The sequence below is a fragment of the Narcine bancroftii genome, chromosome 3 (assembly GCF_036971445.1).
Source record: "Narcine bancroftii isolate sNarBan1 chromosome 3, sNarBan1.hap1, whole genome shotgun sequence".
Lineage (NCBI taxonomy): Eukaryota > Metazoa > Chordata > Chondrichthyes > Torpediniformes > Narcinidae > Narcine > Narcine bancroftii.
Window position 1 is genome coordinate 352,560,551 of NC_091471.1, and position 19,277 is coordinate 352,579,827.

Here is a 19,277-nt window from a genome sequence, read left to right on the forward strand (position 1 = left end):
CAGGAACCACACTACCAACATAGCTGACGTCCCCAGGGCCTCTCCTGCTCCGGAGGCATGTGAGGAAGCATAAGTCTGACCCATTGGTTGAAAAGGGCACCTCCTCCATGCCAAACTCCAATATGCCTATGTGGCATATCCAGATGGACATAAGGACACGTTTCCATCAGTGACTTGGCTCCCTCAGGGGCCCTGGAGACTGCTGCTCATCACCCCACACCCTCTTCACCATTGAACACACATGATGCACCCAATCTCTGTTATCCTGCCTCCGCCCTGAGGGAGGAAACACCAGGCATGGCACCCCCACCCATCAGCCCAATACTGATGAATATGAACAATGCCCAAGACAGTCTGGGACTCCGCTGCTGCGCCGCAGCCACAACCAGTTCTACAGCAGTCCCAGCGAGCGACCAGACCTCCTGATAGGCTGAAGTTATAACTTTCAAATTGTAAACGTGTAACTTTATAAGTTCCACTTCACCCTGTGAAACCTTTTTTAAAAACAAGGGGTGAATGTGGTAAATCACTGTCATGTATAATTATCTGGTCAAGCATGCCTATTGGCTGGTTGTACCTGTGGCCCCGCCCCACAGGCTCCAGTATAAAGGTGACTGTTCCACAGTTTCCTGAAACTCAGCACAGGACAACCAAACAGTAGGGATATGGTATGTTCTCAAGTGAATTAAAGCCTACTGGTTTCTCCACAATAGTCTCTTGATTGATGGTGCATCAGAGGCTTGTGCTTGGGGTCTGGTGAGGCATCCCACTAGCACATCCTGCAGACCCAGAAATCAGATAGCAGTCAGAAGGAGAACCCATCTAGTGGTCTTAGCATCAGTTCTTAGTAGTCTGAGCTTCTCGACCTCAGGCCTTGTCAGTTGATGAAGAACCGGGGGAGCATTCAGGGTGGATTTGGCAACGCGGGTGTGTGAGACCTGCCCTCAGCTTCACAGAGTCAGTAACAGAATACACAGGCTAGCTGGAGGTGGGACACAGTTTGAGTCCTGGAGACCCAAGGGCAAAGCTGATGCGAAGAATTTTCCTGAAGATGCTTTTCAACTTGCCTCACTGTCTCTTTGATTTTGTTTTGCAGAGATGGCATCCCTCCGTATCAACAGAAGAAGCACCAACAGCGGGAAATACATCACAGTGTCAAGGCCAATGGCCAAGTCTCACTACCTCACTTTCCTGTGAGTCCTCTTTCTTTCTCGTGCTCTCTTACTCTCTCTTTTCTTTTGTGCTCTCTCGTTCTACCTTGCTCTTGCCCCTCTCCAATGATTTACTATTGTGTTTTTTTAAGATGCTGTCCTGTATACACCTTACTGTTTGATGTCTCTACACAAACATTCTGGTCATTATCATGGTTTCCACAACACGGTTCAAATCCAGCACTGTCTGTAAGGAGTTTGTACATTCTTCTAGTGGATATCCTCCTCGTGCTCTGGTTTCCCCCCACCCTCCAAAATGTAGGTTGATTGGGATATTTAGATGGTGTGTGTGAGACTGTAGCCCAGTGGAGATCAGTGTTTGTGGAACTGTAGCCACTGGGGGCTGGTGGTGTGTGTGGGACTGTACTCCGGGGGTGGGATCAGTGTGTGAGTGTGGAACTGTAGCCCATTTGGGGGGGAGGGGTCAGTATGTGAGTGTGAGACCGTACCTCAGTGGGGGTCGGTGTGTGTGGGACTGTACCACGGTGGGGGTCAGTGTGTGCGTGTGCAGGCGTGCACGTGTGTGTACCCCAGTGGGGGCGCGTGTCTATAGAACCTAACACAATGAGTGATGTAGTTCAGCAGACCTGGAACCAACCTTTCCAGTTATACTTCAGACATTTGTGATAATGTAACCATGTTCCTGCTGATGTAGAAAGGGCTGTGTCAGGAATAGCTATAACTTCAGATGATCTTTGAGCTGTTCTTGTGACTGGGATTATTGGACTCGAATGTTGGATCTTGTTCCCTTGACATGTCTGTGCATGTGATAATCAAGATGCCAATGTATATTGTTTAGCTTTGTACTGAGCTTCAGTGTTTCAGCCCCATGCCCCCCCCCCCCCCACATGTCTATCCCCAAACACCCTCCACAAGTGGGAAAAAAAAATCATTTGCAACAAAAATAACTTTCAAACAACAGAAAAGCTTCTCAAATTTATTTTCCCCAAAATTAAAAGTTGGAAACAACAACTGTTCTATTTTTGTGCATGTAAATGAGCCGATTTTTGTCCTCGGGCTCACGAATGGGCATTCTCTGCCAAGCTGGGCTTTGATCTGCAGCTGAGGAGCAGCCAGCCACTGTGGGAAGGCCTTTCTCTCCTCTGCCACCGCACTCTGGTTGCCCTAGAGCAAACCTTGTGCTTCATCGTGAGGGGACGGTGCCCAGCATAAAGAGATGAGATGTTGGTGGGGGTGGGTGTAGAGAGAGGGAGACAGAGGAGGGAGAGTGGAGCAGATCGAGAACGGAGAGGAAGAGAGAGCGGGGGAGATGGGGACAGAACAGAACCATAGCACATTACAGCACAGAAGCAGCCCCTTCAGCCCTTCTATACTGTGCTGAACCATTTTTCTGATTAGTCCTAGTGACCTGCACCCAGTCCACAGCCCTCCACACCTCTCCCACCCATGTACCTGTCCAAATACTTCTTAAATTTTAAAATTTAGGCCACATTCACCACTTGTGACAGCTCGTTCCACACTCTGGGTGAAAAAGTTCCCCCTAAACATTTCCCCTTTCACCCTTAACCCATGTCCCTTGGTTCGTATCTCACTGACCCTTAGCGGAAAAAGCCTAACTACATTTACTCTGTCTAACCCCTCCTCATTTTATCAAATCTCCCCTCATTCTTCATGAGCAAGGTGAGAAAGGGAGGAGGGAGTATATTGAAAATGTGAGAGAGAGAGAATCATGTGGTCACACTGTCGGTAAAAACACAGTGAAATGCTGGAGGAACTCAGCCAGTCTTTCACGTCATTATGGACACTGAAAGTCCGGCTGAACTCCCTCAGCATTTCCCTGTGTTTTTACGACAATCACAGCATCTTCAGACTTTTATGTTTCATGCTGTCAGTCAGAGACAGAGAGAGAAGGGGTAGTGAGGAGCATGTAGATCTAGCTTTGACCATGGCTGATTCCCACCCCCACCCCCAACTCTAAAGAGTATGCCAGGTACAGGTCCTGAATCCCTGGTAGTCTCGCATCTCCCCTGGTAGCCACAGCTTCAGGCAGCTGAGCCCAGCAGTGAGGCACAAGTAGCCTGCAGCTGATTTGGTTCACACTCTGTACAAAGAGACAGAAGTGGAGTGAGAAGAGTGAAAATGAACACAGGGTTTCTTCAGCCAACAGATCCTCAAAGCAAGCCAGCATGCAGCCAGGAACTAAATTACCACATTTTCTCTGATCTGCACCAGTATGACTCCATCTTTCCATCAACTTTGAATTTTTTAATTTAATTTTCATTTTCTGTTTATAACCCACTTCAGTTAGAGAAGGCTCCCTCCCACCTTCGTTACTTTTTTGATGTTAAACAAAACCCTTTGAAATAGCCTGAGCCTTCTGTGGAGCTACTGATGAGCAGGTTGTACTACAGAGGGAATGAGTAGGGCAGCCGACTGATCTTGCTCTTGGCCAGAGCTGGTGGGGAGGATATCACACCACGAGTCCACTGTAAGCAGTTCATATAAAACCCCAGCTCATCAGTTCCAGCATGTTAACGGGTTGAACTGAAAGCAGAAGAAAGGCCCAGCCACACTTCTTCTCTTTCTCTCTCTCCTCTCTTTCTCTCCCCTCTCTCTCCACCTCTTTCTCTCCCCCTCCACCCTCTCCCTCTCCCCCTCTCCCTTTCTTGCTCCCCCATCCTCAACCCCCATTTTTGCCCTGCCATTCTTGCTCCCCATTCTTGTCAGCCCCACCATTCTTGCCCCCTTTCTCTCCTTTTGCTCCCCTTTCTCTCCCCCTCCCCTTTCTCTCTCCCCATTCTCTTTTCTCCCCCTCTCTCTACCTCTCTACCTCTCTCTCCTCTCTCCCCATTCTGCTTTTTCTTCCCTCTCTCTCCCCCCCTTTCTCCCCTTTCTCTTTTCTCCCCCCTCTCCCCCACTCTCTCTCTCCACTTTCTCTTTTCCTCCCCTTTCTCTACCTGGCTTACTGTCATTTGCCATCTTGCTTCCTTTCTCCCTTTCCCTGCATAGGGAATGCATAGGGTTCAGGTTGTTCAATGTGGACTCTGTACTCTTGCCTTAGAGAACTCACCGCCTTCCAAAGGAGATGACTCGGTGGATCCAGCAGCCTTTGCTGCTCAGCTTATTGCCCGGCTGGAGCAGCTGAAGCAGGAACGGGACAGCATGGACAGCTTGGAGGAGAGACTGCAGCAGATCAAAGAGGTAGGAGACAGCTTGCCAAGCCATAACCCTCTCCCGAGGGCACAGCTGCTGGCAGAGGGAAGGTCATTCTAATTCCATACTCTGTAAAACATGCCCCAATATTAGGAAGGTTGAATTGTGATGGAATGGAAGAAATTAGAAACAAATTTTATTGGTTTGCAGCAACGTCACGGTGCAAACATTCATATAAACCAGCATATTAAAAATAAATTTATAATATTGCACAAAAAGTCAAAGTCAGGCAGTGCCTGTGGTTCATTGATCATTCAGGAATCTGATGGCAGAGGGGAAGAAGCTGTCCCTGTGCCGCTGAGTGCTCATCTTCAGGCTCCTGTACCTTTTTCTCTGGAACAGAGTGAAGAGGCGTGCCTGGATGGTGGGGGTTCTTGAGGATAGAGCTGCTTTCTTAGGACACTGCCAAACATTGATGATGTTTTAAAACACAGGCAGCATTATAGTCCAGTGTGATCAGGCCATTTTACTGTCTTCTATTCATTCATTCATTCAATCCTCTCTCTCTCTCTCTCTCTCTCTCTCCCTCTCTCTCTCCCTCTCTCTCTCTCTCTCTCTCTCCCTCTCTCTCTCCCTCTCTCTCTCTCTCTCTCTCTCTCCCTCTCTCTCTCCCTCTCTCTCTCTCTCTCTCTCTCTCTCTCTCTTCCTCTCTCTCTCCCTCTCTCTCTCTCTCCCTCTCTCTCCCTCTCTCTCTCCCTCTCTCCCTCTCTCTCTCTCTCTCTCTCTCTCCTCTCCCTCTCCTCTCTCTCTCTCTCTCTCTCTTCCTCTCCTCTCTCCCTCTCTCTCTCTCTCTCTCTCTCTCTCTCTCTCTCTCTCTCTCTCTCTCTCTCTTTCTTCCTCCCTATCCTCCAGTCGGACTTAAGTTGCATAGTCACCCTAGTCAGTGTTGGGGAGAGTGGAGAGTTTGCCTGCAACGTGGAGTTCATTGTGCAGGCATGACAGATTTAATCACTTGTTCACATGGTACAATCCATACACAAAGCATTGATTGGAGGACACTGTGTCCATTTCTGGACTCCATGCTGCAGGAAGGATGGGGGAGCAATAGAGATAGTGTGAAAGAGGTTGACCTGGAGCATTGGGGTGTAGTTGTAGGGAGAGATTCCTTGAAACACTCTAATCCAGGGAGCATGATCCTTCGTGGGTCCAAGGCAGGCATCAAGGACACAAGGGCGATCAAGGGGATTGGAGAGCGGGTGGGAAATGTGAAGCTGAGGCTCATATCCAGCCTCTGCTTATGGATGGGATGTCTCCGGCAGTGGACCCACTAGGAAGGTTGGAGGAGCCATCAACCTTGTTCCGTTTTCTCTTCCTCCACAGGATGAAGGGGAAGACACTGAAGCCACTGCAGCCAAGGTGCAGCCAGAGAGGGAAGCCCCACCCCATCACCAGCCGCCCCCCCTGACCCTGCTGCCCCCCAGAAGCTGCGACGACGACCCACAGGCCATCCTGGATGACCACCTATTGCGGGTGCTGAAAACGCCGGGCTGTCAGTCCCCGGGCCTTGGGAGGCACTCTCCACCCTCGCCAGGGCCAAAGTCCCAGGCCCCATCTCCGGGGCTCGCCCGCAAGGGCTGCATCTCCAAGCAGTGCACCAAATACATCCACCACCACTACGTCCACCACCACACTGTTCCCAAGACCAAGGAGCAGATCGAAGCTGAGGCTGCCCAGCGAGTGCAGTGCTTGTGCCCCGGACACACTGACTGTTGTTCTTTTGCCAAATCACGCGGGCACTCCAAGGCTGAGCCATCACCATTGCTGCTGGAACAGATTGCCTTTGGGTGAGATCTCCTTTCCATGATTTATCCTCCATGTCCTCCCATTGAGGGTTGGGGGGGCTGAAGGACCGTCAGCTGGCAGCTATGAGGCCTTTCTGTCTGGCCAGGTTCTGCTAGGGTGATGATTGGGTGGAACAGGTCTTCAATGGCCATCTTGACCTCCTGTATTCCCATTGAGCCACTAGTATCTGAGGCCAGGTGAATCTAGAACCAGATTTAATGTGAAAAAGGTGAGATTTAAGAGGGGCCTTTGGAAGGTGGGGGGGGGGGGGTGGGGGACAACTGTTCTACTCAGAGAGTGGTCAATGTTTGGACTAAACTGGCAAAGGGAGCTGTGGAAGTGAGTATGATTGCAACATGCAAAAGCCATTTGGACAGACAGGTGGTTAGCGAGGGTGGGCAAGGCAGATGAGAAGAATCCAGAATCCCAACAGGTAGTCACAGACATGTTAGACTGAGGAGCCAGTTCTTTGCCCTGTGGAAAGGGCCTAGACCTCTGGCCTTGCATGTCCCACACCTAAGGCCAACCGCAACGAGGTTGAGATCAACAACCAAACTTGTGGCTGAGACACCCCCTCACCCCACCAAAGCCCCTCTCCCTGGTGTCATCCCCCTCACCAGACCCCTTCTCTCAGATGCTAATAACAGTGGCTTTGACCATCCTCTTAACATACGGATGCAATCGATGTTGTGACTATGTCCCACTGCCTGCTGCCCTGAGCCCTGGATGAGGTGGGGAGGAGGACTGCAAGTGCTGGGGGGGTTACACACTGGCCTGTGTTGAGCCACTATATCTCCTGTCTGTGGATTAGGGCCAGGAAGCTACTGCTCAGGATCCAAGACTGAAGCCACTCCTTCAGGGGAGGCAGCCAGTCGAGATTGGGTTTAATGATAGATCCTCCCACTCACCATCTCCACTGTTTGACCTGCAGCAGAGGGTCTGTGCTGAGGAGGAGTTCACAAGTGCCAGACTGTACCAGCCCAATTCCCAACGAGGGAACACTCCCCATCTCCGCCCCCCAGCTCCCTGGAGAGGAAGCAGACCGGACACAGAACGTGTGGCAGTGGATGCTAGAGAATGAACGACCCACCAGCAAGCATAAGACCCACAGGTGAGGAGTGGTCTGGCATGACTGTGGGGGCAGGACATACCAGGGTGAGGAAGGGGAGTTCAGTTCTGTGCTTGTTCTTTTCTCTGTAGAGAGGATGAAGGTGCTCAGTGTGGGTGAAGAGGGCTGTGAAGGAGAGATGTATATGTTGGGGTGCAGGCTACAAGGATGAGCTGTGGGTGAGGTGGTCAATCTGTGAGGAATGTATGTGTGAGCGCATGCACGAGTGCATGCATGCAAGTTTGTGTGCAAGTGTCCATCTGCATGAGCGTGAGTTTGAGTCCGTGGGTTTGTATCTGTGGGAGTGTGTACGCGTGTGCATGTGTGTGCGTTGTGAGATTGTGTTTGTATCTGTCTGAATATGCCTGTGTTGTGCCCGTGCATTGCAGAGTTGAGGATGCCTGAGGAGAGAGGGGGTTGATGGTTCTTTTGGGTCGGAGGTGGAGAGCACCTCCCCCATGACCCATCACTTGGATTAAGGGAAGGTGGAGATGTTCCCCTCCCAGGTTCTTAACCTGGCACAAGGCTCCTTTATGGAGGATCAGAGTGGAGTGTGGAACCGTCTCGGGTGTTTCAGTTCAGGGGAAGAATGGGATGGGGTGGTTGATAGGGTAAGGTGGAGTGAAATGTCAAGAAGGTGATGGCCCTTTGTTGCCTGCCAGTGTCCAGTGTATGAAGAAGGGAATCGTCTCGGACTGTTTGAGGGGCACAGCGGGAGATCGAAGTGGTCGGCAACACCTCAGCAACACCCACCAGCGGAGCAGTGCCCAACCTTCACACCCCTTCATCCAGGACCCAGCCATGCCACCACTGCCACCACCCAACACACTTGCGCAGCTGGAGGAAGCACGCCGCAGACTTGAAGAAGAGAAGAATGTGGCCAAGCCCCTAAAGCAGAGGTGTGAACCGATTGGGAGAGCTCGCATGCCTGCCCTGATCCGGGGAGGCTTTGCTGACACTTGCTGCCTGCCCTCTCTTGCTGTCACCGAGCCTGTCCTCTACCTTCCTCGATCTTGATGTCTTGCTCTCTCCATCTCACTTGTAATCTCATGGGGTCCCGGCTCCTTGCTGTGAGCCTCCCACTCAGTCTCCTTTCCCTGTTCCTGTTCCCTTGCTTATTGTCAGTTTCTAGGTCTCTGTGTCCCTGGTCTCAAGGCCTTGGTTTTGATCATGTGCTCAGCCACCCTCTTGTCCTTTCACTGACTTCTTGTCACGTTTTGGATAGCGTAGTGGTTAGTGCAATGCTGTAACAGTGCCAGTAATCACGTCCGGGTTTTGAATCCCGCGCTGTCTGTAAGGAGTTTGTACGTTCTCCCCGTGTCTGCGTGGGTTTTCCCTGGGTGCTCCTGTTTCCTCCCACCGTTTGAAACATATCAGGGGTTGTAGGTTAATTGGGTGTAATTTGTCGGCAGAGTCTCATGGGCTGAAAGGGCCCTATTACTGTGCTGTATATCTAAATTTTAAAAAAATTATAATTTTGTCTCTCACTGACACTCACGCTGATCTTGCCTCATTTTTCAGATACTTCACATCAAGTTTACAGCGAGACAGAAACCACGGGGTTCCAGGACAAGGAGGGAGCATGTCGAATACTGGCCTCCTAACCTCTCCCACAGAAGAGTAAGTAATCCTGCCCCAATTTCTGCTCCTATTTCTTCTAACTGAGGGGAGGGGAAGTCAACATTCTGTAGGTTGTGATTCTATTCTCACTCCCTCTTATTCATAAGCCATTTCCCATGATTTTTTGAACCTTTCCTTCATGGTCAGTCTGCGTGTACTCATAGCCACATTCCGTGGAAACAGGCCATTCAATTTGTCCCATCCAAGCAACTCCTACCTGTGTGTTTCGCCCGCATACCTCTAAACCCAGCTTATCCATGAATCAGTCCAATTATTTCTTAAACATAGCAATAGTACCTGCCTCATCCATGTCCTCCAGCAGCCCGTTCTATACTCTAACTATCCTCAGTGTAAACTAAAAAAGTTACCCCTCAGGTTCACATTAAATCTCTTTCCACCCCACCCCCCCCCCATCTTAAAACCTATGTCCACTGGTAACTGATTTCCCTACTCTGGGTACAAGACTCTCTGCGTTCACCCGATTGATTCCTCTCACAGTTACAGTGTGCACTGAATCAGTGTGAATCTAACGAATATTAATGATGGACTGAGGGAGGTAAAGATGTGTCTGAGGGTGGGTCAGAATTACACTGGACAACAAATATTTTCAAAAGGTTTGCTTTCTGAAATCAAACTAGGGATATCAATATCAAGATGAACACAAATAATTTCAGATTTGATGTATCATGTTGGAAGTTGGAGAAACATTAAATTAACTTTTATTGAATTTAGCAAGTTTAATTGTATAATAATGCTGACATGATTGCGTTAGTTCAACTGATCTAAAAACGTTTTGCCGCTGATTTTTATTTGTACTCAGCATCTGATGCCTCTGGTGTCAGTGTCCAACAATAGTCGGCTAGCATTGATGGATTCCATTTGCCCTGATACCGCTGTCCTGGTGAAACCTTTCACCATGTTCGTCACTGACTGCACCAAGATCAGCAGGGAAGACGTCCAAGTGTGAGAGCAGAAAATGAATTTTCAAGGACGTGTTGCATTTCATGTTTTTGATTGCATGAAATAGACTTAAAATATGACAGGAAATCACAAAAATAGGTGGTATCTAAAAAATAGTTTAATCCAGAAAAGATTTGAATTGATTTTCATGATCAGCAGGCCAAAATTCATAAAATACACTCAAAAGTGTTCAGGAAGCAAAGTCTTTGTTGTCCAGTTTTACTGATTGCTAGAGCAGGGTCCTGGAACCATGGTTTGCTGGTCTCCTGTTATTTGTGCACCTTTCAGTTGGACACCTGCGTGGAGGCCTAGTGATCTAACCAGGGAGAGAAATGATCTCCAACCTCCGTGGTGTCAATTAGTGGACAGACCTTTAACACAAAGCGCGGACGTTGTTAATCTGTGCCCTTAGTTATCACTGGGTCGGGATCTACCTACAGTGGACCGAGGAGGGGAATAGGCTTTGGAAGGGAACAGCCTCCCAGAAGGTGCAGATCATCAACTAAGGAACAATTAAAGAGGGAAACCTCCAATACTTTTGTGTTCACTTGCTTCAGTTATGAGGCAAAAGGCCACGGCAAGAGAAATCACCACTGCTTCAGTTTAAACCTTAAATACAGCACCAGGAGTCCTGGCTTCAATTTCTCTGTCAGGGAACCATGGGCTGGGGTTATGGTAACTAAAGGATCACATTCTTTGGAATATAAAAATAGAAGATCTTAAAAACATGAAAATGCTGGTGGAATTGTCATGCAGAGGCCTGGGAGTACATGTGCATGAATTGCAGGCCATCAAGAAGGTAAATAGAATGTTGGCTTTCATTACTGAAGAGAGTGAAAGCAGCAAATTACTGCTACAACTGTATGGAGTCCTGGTCAGTGCAGTGCTGTCAAAGCTCACTGGATGTGTCACTCCGGACCCTCAAGGGGCTGCTCTGGCATCTCATCGCTCCAGGCGGGGGCAGTGGCGGCAGCACCCCGCCCCGCCAGCTCAACAGTATTCTGGACACCAAAGGCCGGGTCTCATGAGACCTCCTTGTCACCAGTTTTGGTGAGCTCCGGCACCTAAAAAATTAGCACTGCACCCCTGGTCCTGGTGAGGATGAACCTGGAGTACTGTGTGCAGTTATGGCCTCCTGACTTGAGAAAGGATATACCAGCTTTGGATGGGGTGCAGAGGAGGTCCACCAGGTTGATTCCAGAGATGAGGGGGGAGGGGGGCCTTATGAGGAGAGATTGAGTCATCTGGGATTCAGCTCAGTGGAATTTGGCAGGTTGAGAGGGGTTCTTATGGAGATACACAAAATTTAAAAAGGAATAGATAAGATAGAAGCTTCTACTGGGAGGGAAACTATAGACTAGTGGCACGGTTGGGGACACACTGTTACAGCACCAGCGATTAGGACCAGGGTTCAAATCCTGGGCTGTCTGTAAGGAGTTTGTATATTTTCCCCGGGGCTCTGATTTCCTCCAAAATGAAGCAGGGATTGTAGGTGTAGTTTGGTGGCACAGTCTCCTGGCTGGAAGGGCCTGTTACTGTGCTGTATGTCTAAAAACATTTTTTTAAATTAAAAATCTGGAAGCAGGAGTCGTGGGGTTATTCAGTACAGAAAGGAGCCATCCAGACCAATGTAATTGTACTTGTTTCTCCTACTTCCTCGGGCAGATAATTCCGTTTATACGCCATCCTCTGAGTGTAAACCTGCTCTGCCATTCAAAAACTCCGGTTCCCTCTTCCTTTAGATATTAAGGAAAATGAGGGATTTGGGGTCATTGGTGGAAGGGGAAAAATAAACCAAGGTAGAGGGAACCTGAAATAGAATTAAAGTGGACAAAATAATTGACATGTGTCCGTTACACTCTGACTCCTCTGGGACGCTGAGTTTGAAGTCAGACTCAGACATCCGACTGTATTGCTGTTCAGTAATTAGTTTACCTTTGAAGGAATGAGATGGAACTAAAATGCTGGTTTGCAAAGGTTTCACGATCCTTTGATCAATGTTTATGTGCATTTTATTCACACAATAATAAACACTCCTGATTAGCTAGAATGTTCTGATTTATTCCACAGTCACACTCCCCCCCCCCCCAACCCCACTGTTGGTTTTGGTCTTAATGAGTTTCTGCACTGGATAATTCTTGCTACTTTAGTTCATCTGCTTTGATTAAACTGGTATAAACAGGCTCTGTGGATTAACTGTTCCTAGTTAAATTAAGCGAGGTGTAGATGCTGGAAATTTAAATTCTAATTTTTAAAATAATTTAGACATACAGTAGAGTAACAGATCCTTTCGGTCCACAAGTCTGTGCTGCCCATTACACCCAATTGACCTAAAACCTCTAGTACATTTTGAAGGATGGGAGGAAAACGGAAGTCCAGGAGGAAACCCACAGAGACATGGGGAGAATGTACAAATTCCTTACAGACATCGCAGGATTCAAACCCGGGTCACTGGGATTGTAACAGGGTTGCACTATTCACTACGTTAACTGTGCTGCCCAATCACAACAAGTAATGCTGACCCTGGCAGGACAGGAAGCATCTATGGGAAGAGAAACTGAGTTGATGTTTCACGTTGCAGACTCTTTGTCAGATGCAGACTAACATGTCGTGCATTTCCAACAGGTTCTGCTTTTATCTTGACTGCCCCCAGAGTTGAACACTCAGCCGAGACTTGGTTCTCGATTACCCCTATTTCCCTGCTTGGGTGCAAGTGACCCATCATCCTCCCCATTCCTGCCCAGGACTTTGTGACCCAAACCGTCCCCAAACCTCCAGCTCAGCCTCTGTTCCTGCCGCAATAATGTTATCTGCCAGCCAGCATCACAGGTTCAGGCCCTTGTTCCTGTTACATATTTGGTCCTGTGTCTCAATGAGGCCCTCTCTTGACCTTTGATGTCATTCCCTTGTTTTTCTCCTTCTTCACAGGCACAAGGCACCAAAGAAGCAGACACCTCTGGCCCACACGGCGCAGCCTGGTGAACTGGTCGTTACCTACTTCTTCTGTGGAGAGGACATTCCTTACCGGAGGATGATGAAAGGACACAGCCTGACACTGGCCCACTTCAAGGAGCAGCTTAGCAAGAAAGGAAGTTACAGGTACGGCGCTGGCAGAGGCAGGTTTGATGGAGGAGGGAGTAGTGGGTGGGAAGCTTCAGGCGTTGACTGTGCCCTGTTTCACCTAACATCCCGCATCCACTTTTGGTCTGACTGCAAGTGTGAACAGCTGTTTGCTGGGCTCCTGCAGCTGGAAACAGGAAGACATGTTGACCTGTCCTCTGGTCAACCAGTACTGTGGGATCTTTTTGTATGAGTGACTCAGAGTTAAAGTTCCCATCCTTGTCTTTAAACCTGGAGTGTTGGTGGCACTTTCGCCATGTTGGAGGGTCAGTTGTAGGGTAAAGGAGGTGCGTAGGGTTTGGATCCCCTTGTGATTCCATGCTCTCTTTCAGCTTCTGGGCTCCAGAATTCCCTCTCTAAACATCTCCACCTCTGTCACCTCCTCTCCTCACTCCATAAATTGCAGCCCTTTCTCTTATCCTGTACTTAATGATGCCAGAGTTTTGTTGGATGCTTCTCTGAAGGGTTGGGAATGTAGTATGACATTAAAAGTCCCATGTGCAGGTGAGTGTATTTTAAGGCAATAACCTAACTTTTGTGGTTCAGTGTTTGTGAGTTAAGCCATGGGACTGTGGTGAGAAGTCGGGCACTGACATCTTGTCATCACTCTTGGGTTTGAGACCAGCAGGATTTGGTTTTGATTTGGTGCATTTTGAGGCCTGTCTTTGAAGCTAATTCTGTTCATATCTCTGAACTTCAGGAAGAGAGGCAAACATTAACCATCAGGATTCTAGGATATGTTGAAGCCAACTTTGGGATTGTGCCTTTAAAATGCTAACGCTGCTAATTTAGTTAGTGATCACTGGTTGGGTGGTGTCAGTGGGTTATGCGGAAGGTTCAAACAGCAAAATCAGGGCGCAGTCTCATTGGTTACACAGGATTCTTTTGAAACCATTCACCCTACGTTTAAAAAGTGAAATTTCAAACTCAAAATCCTGTGCAATCCTTTCTTTTGGTGTGAAACAAAGCTCACTGGAAACTCGCTCATTGGATTAATCTTGAGCAGACTTCCAGTCCTTGCCTGAGATCTGTTTCTCCTGCAGAAACTCCTTCAAAAATGCAAATGTAATTTTGTGCTATTGATTGAAAATTACTACTGTCCATCAATACAGCCAGCAAATGGTCCATTAATTCCACTGGAGAACTTTTTTTTTCAAAATTCTTCCTGAGAAAGAATTGAGGATAATGATAGACACGTTCAAGTTGAACACAAATAATTTCAGATTTGCTGTATCATGTAGTAAGTTGAAGGAACATTAACTTTTATTGAATTTAACATTTTTAATTGCATAATGATGTGGACACATTGCGTTAATTCAACTGACCTTAAAATGTTTTGCCGCTGATTTTCCTCTTGTGTCAGTGTCCAACAATACTCGGCCAACATTGATGGATTCCAGTTGCCCTGATACGCTTTTCCATGGTTGCAATATCCTGGTGAAACCTTTCATCATGTTTGTCATTGACTGCACCGAGATCAGCAGGGAAGACGTCCATGTGGGAATGCAGAAAATTAATTTTCAATGACATGTTGTACTTCATGGTTTTGTAGCTTGGTGTATGACAGGGGATCACAAAAATAGGTTATATCTAAAAAACTGTACGTGATAGGAAATTTTTAAGGTGATTTTCGTGATCAACAGCCCAAAATCCTTAAAATACCCCTAAAAGTGTTCAGGAAGTTTTGTTGTCCAGTGTTATTTAATATTCACTGTACCATTTAAAATGGCTTAATGTCCTGTTGAAAAAGCCACACCAAGTTCTCACCCTTAAAATTGCAATGCCCTTCAGAGTATTTGTTGATACTGAGCTGACCTTTCCTTCCCTCTGTTCCCCTCTTCGTCTTGGTCCCCCTTTCTTTCCCACTGGTTCTAACTGTGTGCCATCTCCCACACAGGTATTACTTCAAGCGAGCCAGCACTGAGTTTGTCTGTGGAGCAGTGTTTGAAGAAGTTCGGAACGATGATAGCCCTCTGCCTATGTACGAGGGAAAGATCTTGGGCAAAGTGGAGCGAATTGATTGATTTGTCAAAAAGGATGTTTTCAGAACAGGCATCTGGCATTTCATAGGAGATTTTAAAAACTACAAACAAAGGAAGTGAGCTGTGGTGCATTGAAATCCAGACTCAAAGAAGAATCGGTGTTGTTTGCCTGACGTTATATGTAAAGATCAAGAAAGTGTCTATTTAAAAAGTGGGCTGCATTATTGAATGTTCGCTTTTGGGTTATTGGTTATTTACAGACGTTGAGGTCTAACTGTGGGTTCCCAAGTTGCAATATAGACGGAAACGCAAGTTACTGCCCAGACATAGGCGGCATGTCAGGAGATTTATTGAGCTTGCATCTTTTCACTTGGGTGGTGGATATCCTGCTGCATTGACGTGACCCCTCATCCATTGGAGTTGGTAGCTGTCCCATGCCTCCTCACTGCCTCTCTGTACCCAGTACCCACCATCCCATCGCTTGCCCTCACCTCCCTGACTCTTCCTCCTATTATGACCAGTCTGAAAACCCCTGCACTCATATAATGTCCAATGGAGTGAAACTGATATGATTCTTTTCATCATTTTAGTGAAAGGAGTCACTACATCTTAGTTTTAGATTGCTTTATATATTTACACCAGACCATAATCATGTCTTAATGTTCTGACAGAAATAACAACTGACCTTCCCTGTGACATTAATGGTGTGTGCCTTTCAAACCCAGGAAAATCCACAGAAATCTGTTCAACAAGCCTGCTGCCCATTTCCATTTTGTGTCCTAACACAGTTAGAGCCACAACCCAAGTGCAGATTGTAATGTGAATTAGTGCATTATGGTACAGCCAGCTCTTTGAGCCTCATCTGTACAAGACTCTACCCACCCAGTTCTCATGCAAATTCAGATGCTGTAGACGCAAGCAAGGAGTTCTTTAGAAGGGAGTGCAGTGCGGCCCATCATGCAGTAACTTGGCAGCAGAATCAGAGTTGATGCTGACATGTTTAAATCTGGATTAAATGATTACACCAAATCAATGTAGAATTAACCAGCAATAAAGGCACAAGTAGTAAGTAGTTCATCATCATCACATAAAGTTGCTCAAACTTCAACTTCCAACAGAGAGCAGAGGGTTGAAAACTAATCTGGTTTTAATACCTGGGCATCAGTTCCATTCTTGGAAAAAGACATTACTCAATAACCTGCTGATGGAACCTCTTCTCTCCCTCTTACAAAGACTGACCAGGCAGCTGCACATTTCCACAATGTCCTGCTTTTATCGCGACATTCCTGATCTCTCTCTCTCTCTCTCTCTCTCTGCCTTTCTGTCTCTCTGTCCTCTCCTCTCTTTCTCTCTCTATATCTCCTCTCTCAAATGAGTACAGAGAGAAACCTCCTTCTGAACTACAGTATTAACCTGACTCCGTTCTGTCTGGGTACGACTTGTACAATACCTGTGTAAATATTGTGGGAGTTTTACACACTATTAATAGTGTTACTTGTTTATCCAGTACAGTACCTGTGCCTGCATGGTATTATTAATACTGTGTGTCACCCTGTGTTGAGGGTCACCTCTCCCTTTGTTAAGGGTTTATGTATAAAGATATTTTATGCTTTTGAGTGTTGTAATCATGTTTTATGGCATTTTGTTTTACCTTATGTAAATTATGCATTACAAAAGAGTTTGATTTAAGGATCCTTGGTACAATAATTATGTAATTATTCAGAGATGTAGCCTTTATTAAAGTTTATATTTTTCAAATTAATACATCTGTCTGACTTTTTTTTCCCCTTTTGAATGGTGTGAATCCAGTTTGTTGCAGGAGAAAGGGATGGCAGAACAGAATGAGCTAGCTCAAGAGAGGTGGAGGAGCATGGGGTTGGAGGGTAGGGAGGTTCAGGAGGCCTGCCTGGGACGGGCAGAATAGAAAGGGGAGAGCAGCAAGTGGTGGGAAGAGGGATGAGGCAATGGGGGCTGTGTAGTGTGGCACTGAGGTAAGGGAGCTGATTAGGGGTGTGGGAAATGAGGTTGCAGATTTCAGATTGATGTTAGAGTACATAGATGACATCACATACAATCGTGAGATTAATTTTCCTGCAGGTGAGGCAGTATTACCACTTATTGGTAGTGCAAAATAAACTGTACATAGCATTCAAATGAAAACAAATAAAGACATGTAAACAAACTGCAAGACAGAGAGAAACAAAATAAAGCGCAAAAGTAAGAGTCCTTAAGTGAGCTCCTGATTGAGTTGATTGTCGAGGAGTCTAATGGTGGAGGGGAGCAGCTGTTCCTGAACCTGGTGGGTGCGAGTCTTGTGGGACCTGCATCTCTTTCCTGATAGCAGCAGCGAGAACAGTGCGTGTGCTGCATCGTGTAGATCCTTGATGATTGCTGCTGCTCTCTGATGGCAGCGTTCCCTGTAGATGTTCTCACTGGTGAGGAAAGATTTGTCTGTGATGTCCTGGGCTGTGTCCACGACCTTTTGCAGGATTTACGCTCAGGGATGTTGGTGTCCCCATACCAGACCTTGATGCAAAAGGTACAGGTTGGGCAAGGAAAAGTGCTGTAGGAGTTGGGAGGAGGGGTGGGACGTGCATGGCAATAGATTCTCAGACAGGATAGTGGGTGGAGTAGGTGCTGGAGGAGCTGTGGCTCACACCTGAGGTCAGCTATAGATCAACCATGTTGATGGTAGGTCAGGCTTGAGGGGCTGAGTGGTCTCCTGCTTCTATTTTCTTGTGACGTTGAATGTAGACTTCTTCAAAGTCATAGAAATGTAGCACTGGCACAGGTTACTTCATCATGGCTATCTTTAGTCACCCCTTCTCCCCATGTTACTTTGGTTAACAGCAGTCTAACAAAGTTTAAGGATACATATATGTGAACAGAAATGGAAGAACTTGGGCAACATCCACAGAGAGAAATGGTCAGTCAATGTTTTGGGTTGGGAGCCTTTATCAAAGTTAGTGTGATGTACCTGGTCAACACACTTTCCACTTTATATCTGTAGAAATTTGCCAAGGTTTTCAACGTCACACCAAACACCTGAGGAAGTAGAGGCGCTGACATGCTTTCTTCATGATGCCATTTGTGTGCCAGGTTCAGGAAAGGTTCTCCCAGGAATTTAAATTTGCTCACCCTCTCCACCTCTGATCTCCCAATGATCACTGGATCATACACATCTGATTTTCCCCTTCTGAATTCCACGATCAGAGAGAATAAATGCAAAAGGATCAATAAATAAATATTCATAGCTGTAGTTGGTTCGGTTCTGCATACAGGTGTGGATTGATGAGGTTATCCATTTCAATAGGATGAACACAAAGGCAGGATATTATTTAATGGTTGGGTACTGTTGATACACAGCAGGATCTTGTAGGTTTGTCACTGGAAGCAAACATGCAGGTACAGCAGTTCAGAAGGCAAGTGGAATGTTAACCTTCATTGGAAGAGGTGTTGAGTTGTAGGAACTCTGGTGACTTAAGGTGGTATGTGTATGGAAAAAAAAGATTGAGAACCACTGGCACAGAGAGAATGCAATGAAGGCTCGCCAGATTATTTTCTGGGATGATGAGGCTCTTATATGAATTGAAACTGGTTTGACCAGCCTGTATAGAAGAGTGAGGTGAGATTAAATTAAAAGGTAAAGCATTTTAACAGTCAGGGTGCTGTGCTTATTAGCTGTCCCACGATGCCTGCCAATTCTCTTAATCTATCTTTGGTTATTAATTGCTCCTAGCTAAATCTTTTCCCAACCTCAGTCTTACTATTCCAGCTCACATCTTAACCCTCTCTCTTATTGAATATCACCTTTAACAAAGTGAAATATGAATGTCTGCAGGCACTGTGATTGTGTCAGAAACACAGAACTGCTGGAGGATCTCAGCGGGTCTCACCGTGTCCATAGGAGGTAAAGATATATAACTGATGTTTCAGGCCTGAGCTCTTCTTCAAGGAATACCTCCTCCAGCATTTCTGTACTTTTATCTGCCACAGATAGATCACTTTCATCTTGGACTTCTTATTTCTCAAATGATGAGTATTTTGAAATATTTATTTAAATCATCTTCACTGATGCACTGGCAAATTTTTCATCATCTTGGCCACTCCTTCATACCCACATAATTGGCTTTATTTAAGATCTAGATTCTAGGTTTTGACTGATCTGAATCTCTCTCAAACTGCAAGTAAAGTTCTATCATATAGTGATCATTTTTCCCGTGAGGATTCCCTCACTCATTAGCCTGACCTCATTACACAAGATACCATCTAAGTCAGCCTGCTTGGAGAAAGCCGACCTGAATGCTTTTTATTAACTCA

General features: G+C 46.7%; 1 protein-coding gene across 1 annotated transcript in view; it reads left to right on the forward strand.

Moving 5' to 3' along the window:
- The window catches only part of axin2 (axin 2 (conductin, axil)), a 39,711-nt gene extending 22,992 nt beyond the window's left edge, over positions 1-16,719 (forward strand). Inside the window, 9 exon segments of the mRNA XM_069929805.1 lie at positions 1,097-1,193; positions 4,234-4,254; positions 4,257-4,373; positions 5,706-6,169; positions 7,099-7,278; positions 7,938-8,174; positions 8,797-8,895; positions 12,784-12,954; positions 14,873-16,719. Of these exon segments, the coding sequence (XP_069785906.1) occupies positions 1,097-1,193; positions 4,234-4,254; positions 4,257-4,373; positions 5,706-6,169; positions 7,099-7,278; positions 7,938-8,174; positions 8,797-8,895; positions 12,784-12,954; positions 14,873-14,999 (1,513 nt within the window). The 3' untranslated portion in view covers positions 15,000-16,719.
- Positions 16,720-19,277: the final 2,558 nt, after the last annotated feature.